The sequence below is a fragment of the Ammospiza nelsoni genome, chromosome 14 (assembly GCF_027579445.1).
Source record: "Ammospiza nelsoni isolate bAmmNel1 chromosome 14, bAmmNel1.pri, whole genome shotgun sequence".
Taxonomy (NCBI): domain Eukaryota; kingdom Metazoa; phylum Chordata; class Aves; order Passeriformes; family Passerellidae; genus Ammospiza; species Ammospiza nelsoni.
The window spans coordinates 10,042,043-10,053,603 of NC_080646.1; the positions used below are offsets into that span (position 1 = coordinate 10,042,043).

General features: G+C 39.7%; 1 protein-coding gene across 1 annotated transcript; it reads right to left on the minus strand.

The window, feature by feature from the left end:
- Positions 1-1,414: 1,414 nt before the first annotated feature.
- HDC (histidine decarboxylase) lies at positions 1,415-11,071 on the minus strand. The gene is made up of 12 exons (XM_059482481.1): positions 10,987-11,071; positions 10,018-10,190; positions 8,875-8,988; positions 8,003-8,125; positions 7,058-7,192; positions 6,019-6,162; positions 5,704-5,770; positions 4,786-4,948; positions 4,591-4,681; positions 3,334-3,432; positions 2,551-2,652; positions 1,415-2,368 (listed from the first exon to the last, which is right to left on the minus strand). Exons 1-12 carry the CDS (start codon positions 11,012-11,014, stop codon positions 1,607-1,609), a joined length of 2,001 nt encoding a protein of 666 aa, XP_059338464.1. The 5' UTR covers positions 11,015-11,071; the 3' UTR covers positions 1,415-1,606.
- Between the last annotated feature and the right edge of the window lie 490 nt (positions 11,072-11,561).

Sequence of the window (11,561 nt, forward strand, 5' to 3'; positions counted from 1 at the left end):
AGTCTGTTGCTGACAGAAAAGTCTTATCCTTTCAAGGAAGTACTCCAAGTTAAAAAGCCAATACATATTTTGAAAGATTCTTAGTGTCTAATAAAATACCATAAAATTACATAATAAAATAAACAGGTGGAGGAAAGGACAGGAAGTGGGGAAAAAGCCTTTCCATAATTTTCTAAAATTCTATCACACTTTTGTTACTCACTAGCACATTAGATATGTTTATAAATTACAAGTGTCTGACTCAGGGCAGTACTTCCTATTGCTGAATATAAATTTAAACATCTAAGACTAGGCACAAAGGGACTGCCATCTTCACTGTGTGTTTATTGCTTTATTGTGTAAACAGAAAGATTTAATAGCACTATTAAAAGTGATATAAAACATGGTTATTGATTTTTAGCAGAAATAAAGTGTGAATAAGAGATTGTCTTAAAGAAGCAAAAGTACTGCAACTCCACCTGAATCTTAGCTGATTTTGTATAAGGGCCTAGACACTAACCAGGCTCATTTTTTATATAACCTGGGAATAGTTGTTCTGGATCAGAGGGAAGATCCATCTGTCTGAGTGCACTGCCTTCAAGACAGGGTGACTGTAGGTGTCTGGAAACAGCTACAAGGAAAGCATTGAGCATCTAGCAGTGCTTTCCCAGAATAAATCAATCAACATGTTTCCTGGCTCAACTGTACTATTCCTAAATTTAAAGTTGTCCTTAATAGATTTTTCTCCCCCCCAATTTTTTATATACATAAATCACTGGTCTCTTGTACCAAAACATTTATTTGCTGTATAAAGACCCTTTATTATACGGCCCCTTAGTTCTTCGTTATGAGAGAGAAGGAAATATCATTCCTCCTCTCTTTCCTCCTGCATTTGTGGCTTACAGACCTTAGGTAATGCTGAGAAAGGCCACAGGTGCTTTGCAAGGGCAACTGTTTTGTAACATGGTTGCACAAAGCCTCCCTCAGCTGATTAGAACAGGTGAACTGGAAGGGCTGCTGTGCTTAACTCTGGGGAATTTGCCCTGCTGCAGCAAAATCTCTTAGAGAGGTTATGTCCTTCTTTTTGCACTGTTCAAAACTGATGTTGGCATTGACTGCACACACAGATCCTCACATCAGTCCAGAGAATGTAAATCAAGGTATCAACATCCCCTCCTCCTCCAAAAAAAAAAAAAAAAAAAAAAAAAAAAAAAAAAAAAAAAAAAAAAAGGAAAAGAAAAGAAAAAGAAAAAGAAAAAGAACACCACAAAACCCAAAACCAGAGATGCAAACGGAGACCTGGATTGTTTATCACCTCCTGGGGCCAGCATACTCTGTCAAAGTGGTTCCAACCTACCAGCTGGAAGCTGTCCATTACCAGCTCTGGTAAGGTAGAAATTGGCATTTTCTTTACCATAGTCTACAAAACAGAAGGTTTCATGTTATAGGCCTATAAGATTTATTTGATATTTTAATCTATGAATACATGAGGTTTTCACCAGTAAAAGCACAGGCATTTTCTCAGTGGTCATTGCCACAGCTTACATTTTGAGCAAAAGGACATGTAGTATTGCATGTGAATAAGCAAACTTTGGTTCTCTTTCTAAGGACCAAGCTCTCTTACTTGTTAAACAAGGGCCTGCAGAGGACAACAAGGCAGCTGAAGGCCACACTGAAAGCTACACTCTGGAAAACTTGGGACACTGTAGAATTTAATTAGTTTTTTGAAGGCACCTTTTTTGAACATCATCATGTCTTCAGGCAGCCTGGAAAGAACTCTGGCATTTGCACGAGGCTCCTTCTTGTCAGTGGCTGCTGCTTTGGGGTTACACTGCTCCAGATTACCAGTCACTGGCACACTGGTGCAGCTAAGGGAACGTGCTGTCTTTTTCTTGCCTTGAACAGATAAATAACTGAATAAAAAAGAGGTTATCTTATGTTTGGTAACATTTTGGACATCTTCTGGAAAACAGTCATCCAGAGGATCCTCTTGACCTTTCACCTGCTGACTAATCACACACTTACTGGGACTTACTGATAATTTCTTAGGCTGTACTACTGTTTTTCTGGGAGGTATTTTGTATTTCCCTCCATCTAAGTAAAGCTGAGGAACATTGTTAATGGCATCAGAAGTAGGCTGAACTATTGTAGTGGGGATTCCTGCCCCATCACCAGAATTGATGCAGTGCAAGCCATAATTCTGGCTGATGATTTGGGCTGCAGTGTGTTGGATGATGCTCCAGTCCTGCAGGATATCTTCCCTGGTTGTGAACTGAGATGTCACAGTAAAGCGAATGATGAACTTGTCATGGATGGTTGCTGGAATGAGGAAGAGCCTGCCAGAACTGCTCAGTTCTTTCAGGAGTTTTTCTGTCAGCCAATTGGGACCCTGTTTTAAATATGAATAATAAAAAAATACTATAGTTAGAATTTCCAGTGACATCCGAACATATCTCAGAATTGCAATCACAAATTCTTAAATGGAAATATATTCACAGTTATTCATGTCTGGGGAGAGGTCAGCTGTGGTCAGTTCATTCCAAAGGGACATGCAAAGGGGCCAGTCTTTACCTTTAGGCGAAATACAACCAGCCCAAGATGTCTCTTGGCAGGAATTTCAAAGAGTGGATCACTTTTAACCAAGGATTCAAAGAATTTGGCTGTTTCTGTACCCTACAATTAAGGGAGGAAAAAAAGTTATCTGTTTGTCACAAACCCACTGGTAAGATGCTAAACTGGGTAGTTAAAAGGAATTCCTTTCCTTACTAAGTAACACATCACTCAAATGCATGAATAAGAGCAAACAGAAAAATGACATCAAAGCTGAGAATTTTAAAGTCTGTCTCTATTTGCCCAAAGCCTTGACAATGAACATGAGTAACTGGCCTATCCATAGGGATTTTCTATAGGAGGTTTGAAAAGAGAATGTGCCTTCTTATATGAGAGTCCTTTTGCAGCAACCACTGATCCATAATGTGACCCTTCCTATTTACACTCCACCAGAGACTGAAGCCTGTACATTTTCATAGTGGTAGGCTCAGTCATTCATCATAGCCCACCCCAAACAGCTGCCACTTGACCTCAAAGAAAGCTTCTGCAAATTAGGGCTCAGCAAAGTGCAGAAGGCAGTGATCAAGTCCCTTTCCATTGTCCAGTGCTGTCAAGAAGGGGACAGGAAATGTTTTGTCTGCACAGTCAATCTCTACAGATTATTTTAGAGTAAAACCAGCAGGCATTTAGAATTCACACCAGCGTTGCATGTGAGAGGATTCCTGTTACTCCTCTCTGCATCTCTGAGTGTACTAATCTCACCCACCAACAACTGAACATAAAACACTCTGGTAACTCACACACCTGTCTGACATGAGCTTGAAGCTTTTTCACCCCAAAGGAACGAAGCACAAACCACAGCTTGAGAGAACGAAATCGACGGCTCAGTGGAATTTGCCAGTGCTGTGGAAACAGAACATCAGTGAGTGCAGAAACAACAGAAAGGTGAGTTCTCCTTCCACTGCTACATCTCCTGCTTCAGACTCAGGTCAGAGACCTCTCTCGAGATGAATAGTGTCATATTACTGAAAATCTGCTAAGCCTAGGAAACAGCCATCAAAGAAACACTGCATCCCCATACTTTTAAATTATTTGCAAAAATAAGATTTTGGCTATTCCCCTTAATTTATGGCTTAGATATGCTTAGAATTTTAAATTAATTACAAGCTTATAACAACTTTTTGCATTTAAGAGCATAATCAATTCAAGATGTGGCCATTTACACTTTAGGACTAACTATTGCTGGCTTCAACTCCTGTAATTTCCTGAACATTTTCCCAAATCAATTATAAACAGCAAGATTTGATACTGGGGTAGGCAGTTCCAAACAAAGTAACACCTATTCCAAGGAAAAGAGTGAGAAAACATGTAAAGGAATATTTTAGGGAAGCTGCACAACCACGTGCAGAATCCAATTTCACCACAAGAGGGACTCAATATCCTTTTTTCCATCCCTCCCTGTCTCCACTCTAGTGAAAAGCACTATTGATTTCAAGAAAACAATTATCTTTTCAGGACTAGGGTGAGATCATAGCAGAAATAATTGGCAGTGAATATTCCTTTGTATTACTGTACTGAAATCTGCTGTAAGATGTATCTGCAGTGAAATGCCTCTTAGCTTTCCTATGAATTCTTTAATCTGAAGAAAAAATGTAATTAATTCTCCTGCTGTTTCAGAGCATGGCTTTTCCATTGCTTACTCCTTTCTCTCTTTTGTTACATACACAGATAAAAGAAATCCAGCCAAAATGGCATCAGTAGGAATTACTTCAGCAACACAATAAACAGAAATGACCCTTTGCATTAGAAAGGCAAGGCTGGATCTGCACCTGTGTAAAAATCTTAAGTACTTCAATCTGAAAGCAATTTTATAATTAATCCTCATAACCAGAGCTTACTGCAAAGTTTTTCTATTTTCTCTGCATTAGGATCTCAGTATAATTTGGTTTACATAGTAAGACCAGCAATAAGAGAAACATACTCCAGAATGTGAGAGGAATTTCACAGCCTGATTGAAAATTTTATAGGCAATACAAAATATCAGCTTAAATAATAACTTACCATGAAGTCAATTGCAGCTCCTGAATTGGCATGTCTGAGGTAGACAGGATTAACACTGAAGGTTTGATGCAACTTGTATTTATCTTTAACCCTATGATTGTAGAAAGAAGTAGATTTAGCAAAGTAAGTGCAGAGAAAAACTTTGCAATTTGCATGTTATCTTTTTGGTGTTGTTTGTGTTTTGACTATACTCACCAAAATCCAGTGCAGTCAAAATGGACCATCATCCACTTAGAAGGATTAAAAGTAAAGGAATCTGCATATTCAATTCCATCCAAAAACAACCGAAATTCAGGACATACAAATGCTGTTCCTGCATATGCAGCATCAACGTGAAGCCAGAGTCCCTCAGCATCACCTGTTGGAATTGAGACCGTTGTTATGTAAGGGATATAGGGAATCAAAGTGCATGCTAATCTCTCCTCTCTGCAAACCAGGTGCAGTGTTTTGGAGGAGGCTGACAAGCAATTGACAATCTAGTTCTGTTCTAAAGGTGTGGATCCATAATGCTAAAATATAGGATAACACTGTCTTTTTAAAATTTGATTTCTCACCCACCCTTTCACCAAGTGAAATTCCCCAGCACCCCTCAGCTGCACAAAGCCAAAATAAAGATATAGTGGCTAGCAAAAAAGGACCCAGAAAGAGAAGCCACATTCTGACCCATAAGAGAAAGCTCCTCTGGTCTTCAGCAGCTACAGGTCAGAATTTATGCTGGAATAGACTTTGCAACCATGTCAAAATTACCTGTGATACTGATTGATCCAGAGGATGTCCTACCAGAATCTACCTTCAAAACTCCTTTGCTAGATTAAATATTAATGTGTCCATCCTACAACAGTACCACACAGTCTGTATTTCCTGAATAACCACATTAAAGATTTATCAGTTGGCAAATTTCATCCATCTCAAATAGAATGTATTTTAGCATCCTAATCTAATCTTACAGAAATCACTGCAGTCTTGTACTGACTTCAGCCATCTCTAAGACATGTCTGAAGCACTCTGCTCTCCTTCATTTTGGCATGAAAAATCTAAGAGTATATTCTAGATACTAGAGTATCCTCTAGATACTTTCATAGAGCAAAATCAGGGGAAAAAAAAGACACTCACAAACTGGACCCAGTTCTGAGAGATTGTCAAAAGCACAGACACCAGTTGTTCCCAAAGTTGCACAAACCTAGAAAAAAATCTGTTATAATGGATTTGATTTCTTTAATACATGGATGCAGCACTTCAAAACTGGGCCATTTATTGCAACCAGTCAAAACATTTAAACTTTTAATTTAATAAAATAGAAATTCTTGTATACATATGAATCTTCAGCTAATGTATTTCAACACAAAAAGAAATTTTTATATGTAATTTCATGTTGACATTAAGAATATAACACTATGTCAATACTCCCAACCAGAAAGTTGAACATACAAAGACTGGCACTAAGCCTTTCTTTCTGTCTTCTGCAATGGCTTTCTTCAAAGTTTCACCTCTGAGGGAAAAGTTCTCATCCACGGGCAGAAATTTTATCTTCACAAGAGAAATCAAGCCAGCCTTTTCTACAGAGGAATGTGCCTTTAAAATAAGAAAAACAGTAAGAATTCAAGCTCTGAGACTGAACAGCTGTGATAAATTATGGCTTTATTAAATACAGTGGTGGCAAGAAATACAGAGATAACAACCTTATTGTAATCCCTATTAATACAAGTCTGAAAGCATCTTCTTTGTGAGTAACTGTAAGAAACTGTACCCTGTAATTCCAAAGAATGCTTCATTTACTTGGGTACTGGTTTCTAAAATATAATAATAGGCATCCTCATCTTGTGTTTGGAGGGACATTTATCAAAACTCAGCTCTTAAAGGAGCCTCTAGCAATGAATCAACCTCCGTGTATTCCCTCCTCCCTGCCATAAGAAGATAAATCCCCTGAAGTGTGTTTACTTCTGGATAGAGCAAAACACCTTAGAAGATACACTCCTTTTAGTTAGACTAAGAGAGAATGAGCATGATGTCTCTCCTGTGGTAGTTTTCCCAGGGGAATGTAATGCCCAGTTCAGGAGGCCAAGGACAGAAGTTTGCTGGCAAAAGCCAACAGTGGAGCCCACAGCCAGGAGCAGCATTCGGGTAACAGTGCCTTGAGCATGCCTGTCTGTGAGGGGAAGAAGCTGGGAAGAAACACGAGATGAAGCAGCGTGAGCTCAGCACATAGTTCCTGGATCAAGGCTTTGTGAAAAACAGGAAGGAAATGCAGAACTCAGTCATGTGAAACAATCTCTTGAGGACTGCCAAGGCCCTAAAAACCTCGCCTCACACTGATTCTATTTCCCCATCTGCAGAAAGCAGCAGCAGGGGAACTGGTCCACACTTGTGAGGCATTCCTGTGTTGCTGCACAGAAATGTGACTTCACACGGCAAAGGCTGAGTGAGACAACAGAAGCAATTTGTCTTCCTTGGAACCATCAGAACCTACTTGATCAGATGCGTAAGCGACGAGGCGAGAATTGAGCGAGGACTCATCAGTGTCTGGCTCAGAAACCTTCAGCTCCAGAATTTTGTTCTTCCTCGCTGCCAGCAGTGCAACCAAGGTTGATTCACTCACAGTGCTCTGCAAAGACATTGCTCATTTACTGCAACTGCTACTTCATTGCTGTTTTGCCAGGGATCTGCAGAACTCAGTGAAGTGCCCAGTGCCCACCCCCTCTTTCATTGCTACTCCTGATTTCTCTGACACAGTGGAGAGTCATTAGCTGATGAGCAGCTCTCTGGGCCAGCAACACAAAACAAAGCACTTTAACTGCTGTAGATTTTAATATTCAGCACTGAGTTCTGGGCAGTAAATAAACCACATTTTCCTTTTGTTCTACAAATAAAACATAGTATTTCCCATAAATTACAAACATGATCAAAGCCCCTTATAATAACAAAACAGCACTGATTCCAGGGAACTCTTGCTTACACTTTCTGGAAGGAGGTAACAGTTCAGGCCTTGACCTTGCACCTCTCAGAGACAAAAAGTAGACATGAGAAAAAGGAAAAGAAACTTCTTGTGTGGCTAAGGACTGTGGCAGAAGGATAGTGACAAGGATTCCTTCTCCAATTAAGTAAGAATTATTTTAGTGCAAAATTTGGTGATGTGAAAGATCAGAAACAGATTAAAGAAATGAAATCTGACTCATTTATCCTTAAAAAGACCACAAGAATACCTGCTGTTTGTCCATTACACAGTACTAAAAGCAACAGCAGTTTCTATTCTATAATCTACCACATTTAATACTAAAATTTGGGAAAATAATGCCAAATTTGGATTCAGAGCCATATAGAAAATTTTGTTGGTTTTGCCTCTACTAAAACTATCACCCAGAGAGAAATTCACTTGAAAACAGATGTTGATAAGACCGTCTCTAATCTCCCCTACCTGTAATACTCCTCCACCCACACTGTCAGGATGGTGGTGCAGGAATTTATCTGGAAGGCCCAGCATTTTAGCCAACCAATCCATCACATTCATTTCCAGTTCTGTACAGGCTGGGCTGGAGGCCTAGAAAAAATTGAAAAAGGAGAATCAGGCTGTAATTCACCCTGGACACTGATCCCTTGTCCAACTGAGAGCTAAGAGAGGCAATGAGCTAATCTGATACAGCTGCATGGAGACCACACCAACCAATTTCTTACAGGTTTATGAGCTTCTACTTTCTTACACAGAGACACATATCTAAAAATCTGGGCAACTTTGGCACTGTGGAAAACACTGGCTTCAGAAACTACTGTGGTGTGCAGAGTCATAAGCAAGTAGTGCTCTGTAGCTGCTGCAGGAGGATACAAAACACGCAGATATTCTGGCCCAGGATACCAAACAATTATTTTCACAAGAGGAAAAATAGGAAATGTGTTCTCTCTCAAAGGAGCAGGAGAACTGGAATGGAGCCCAATCTAGCCTGCAGTCATGGCTGGTGGCTGCTCTATTGCTTACACTGCTTGTGTAAGAGTTTTGGCACTGAGACCAGATGACAAGGAACAATGCTCAGTGGGATATGCAAAGAATTTGAAAACAGACATTTCTAGTATATTTTCTTCATTCAGCTCTTACTACTAGGTAATGCTTGTTCTTATATGTTCTTTTGGGTTGGGTTTTTTTTTTTTAAGTGACAATTTTCATTTATGCAACAACATACACTTGGTTAAAACAAATAATTATACTGACTCAGAGAACAAGAAAGAATGACTAAGACCTACTCTTGCATATTACACACAGGAGAGGAATGTCTAAAATAGCCCTAAAAAATTTACCCATGTGAATCCCAAGCAGTTAATTGCATCAGCCAACATATCTCCAAGGAGTGAAGGCCAGGAAGTTAGAGCTGGAAAGTAGGCATGCATGTGTGGACTTTGCCAGTGGACTACCTAGAACAGAATTATGTAGAAGTTCAGTCTGAAAACGTCACAAAACTTTCCATGACGTGTAGTGGTTCCTGTCTGTTTAAAATGAGAGGAAAGGATTACAGCAACATAATACATGCAACTATATATCTGCAGCAGAGAGCTGCAGAGATAATATCAACAGGGGAGCAGCATAGCAGATGATAACACTGCATTATTAACAGATAAATTACAAATAACAGCAAAAGCATTTATCTGAATTGAACAGGCAGACAAAGATTCTGAACAGGAAAGAATGTTGTGCCGTGTTTGAAGGACCAGAGACAGAAAGATTTATCAAAATACTTATCTTTATAAAGGGAATCCTTGCAACAACGTTGCTCATTTTGTCAAACAAGTTGCCTTTAGCTACACACAGCAATTTACAACTATATAAACCCTTCAATACACCTGAATGAGCTGGTGTGTAAGACACCAGCATAAGTGCATGTAATCTGATTGCCTCTCCTACATCAGATCAAGCTTCTGCAAACATCTACAAAAAAATTTGAGAACAGGCTTTGAAAGAGCTTCTTACATAAAACATGCAATTTGGTAATATGAATTCTCTTAGCAGAATCTGCAGTATTTATGTACAAGAGGAAGTAGACTTTTACATTCAAAGCACAGGAAACAAGCTTTGCATGAGCATGAAGCTGGGCAAGAGTTGTTTCACCTTGCTATACCCAGTTTCCACATCTCTGAAATTAAGATTATATGGTTCAGCAGGTAGAGACATTGTAAAGCTAATGATTTTCTCATACTGCTTAATTTTTTTCCCTATAAGCAAATATGAGTTATATACAAAGTAGTTTAAAAATACACTCACAATCTAACCCTTAAAATTAGTTAGGAACACAACTGTGGAGATAACATCTACAAGACTAATGCTACATTTTTGGAAACTTTATTTATTTAGAACAATATTCTGCAGAAGCTGTGCATTCCCAGGATTTGGTGCTCACCCCAGGTAGTAATGGCTTTTTCCTGCCATGATTGTATTTTATTTCTTACCCCTGGCATAATAATCTTCTCTATATCTCCAAAGATGTTGTCCCAGCTGTCTGGGTCCATTGGGGCAGAGTCTGGCAGCTGGGCTCTCATGTAACCTGGCTGTACATCAGGAGTCACCCGTCTCTCTCTCACATTGCTCAGGTACTGGCAAATGTAATCCACCATCTCTTTCCCTGCAAGAGGCAAACCAGTGGTTTCAGCTTCAATCATGGAAACACTAACTAGCAGTACAGGCACTCCACACAATCTGGCCTTAGCACTGGACAGAGATTCTACTTGCATTAGAATACTGCTCCCAGCTCCTCCCTCCTACACTCTACTTGTCCCATCCAATAATGTTCTAAAACAGCCTCACAGGGTTTTTTCAGTGCCATTATTGAATAGTTCAAACGTAAAACACAATCATGGTACAAGTACAGTTTGTTTGGTTACTGAAAGGTTAGATTTTCTTGCCTACAAATTAACTGAAACTGCATTTCACAGGTATTAAATTTTCATGTCCTACACTTCCTTGTGATTATAGCAAACCTGCTTTTGCATCCCCTGAAATCAGCTGCATTGCTCCACGCCCTTTCTCCACTTTTTAAGGCAATCTCCCGCAGCGCTGGAACCAAGGTTGGCTCTCCATCTCCAGAACTGTCCAAGTCTGGAGTCTCAGGATGTGAAGCCAGTGAAAAGCTATTGTGCACAACCCCTTAGCACAAGTTTATTCAAAATTACAGCTTTGCAGCTTTCCCACAGCATCTTAGATGTAAGACCAAAAAGGCTAAGTTACCCTCAGACACTAAATCCATTAATTTAAACTCAACCCTGGGACATATTTTTGCCTCAGCAGATCCAAGTCTCAAGGCAAAGTGCACACTTAAAGAGGATATAGCCCATCCTTATTTTGGGTATCACTCCCAGCCCCACAACAGCTGATCTCCATGAGCAGATGTTACCTATTTGCAAGAGGCACAGATCACTCACCTCTCTGTCTGTACTCCTCAGGCTCCATACTGATTCCTTAAGAATGCACCTCTCCAAACCTGGGCCACAACCTTTTGGGAGCTGTGGTCAGTTTGGTCTGGTGCCCTGCCAGCTGCTTCCCCCTTTATAGCTCCCTTTATCTCTCAGACTCACACATTCTGGAAAAGGTTTAACAGGCAGGTCATTGGTGAGTGTTTATCTAACTCCTCCCAGCTGAGGGTTTTTACAATCTCTCATGTTCTCATCTGTGCTCTTTTGATGTGTAAGATAGTGTATCACTAAGAGGAGCTGCCCCTGCACTTTCCCATTTTCAATCAATTTTTCAGAAGTCTCACATTAATCCATGCCATGAATATAAGTCATATTAACATGAGACTTGTGGGAGAGAAAAAGTTCAAGAGCTTTCAAAACCAAATAAAAGCTAAAAGATGTTATGCCAGCCATTGTGCTAGCAGTAGCCATGAAAACAAGGTACCAGCACAGAACAGATTTGATATGGGAGACAGGAACTTTTCCTAAGAATTGTTTTGAGAACTCTTTTTTCCCCAAAAAGAGTTTACCTACATCCCCACAAG

Coding starts and splice junctions, on each gene's coding strand:
- HDC (XM_059482481.1), bottom strand. CDS start 11,014: ATGGAGCCTGAGGAGTACAGACAGAGAG. Junction 7,193..8,002: donor TGGGTGGAGGAGTATTACAG/GTAGGGGAGATT, acceptor ATGTCTTTGCAG/AGCACTGTGAGTGAATCAAC. Junction 3,433..4,590: donor GAGCTGCAATTGACTTCATG/GTAAGTTATTAT, acceptor CTGTTTCCACAG/CACTGGCAAATTCCACTGAG.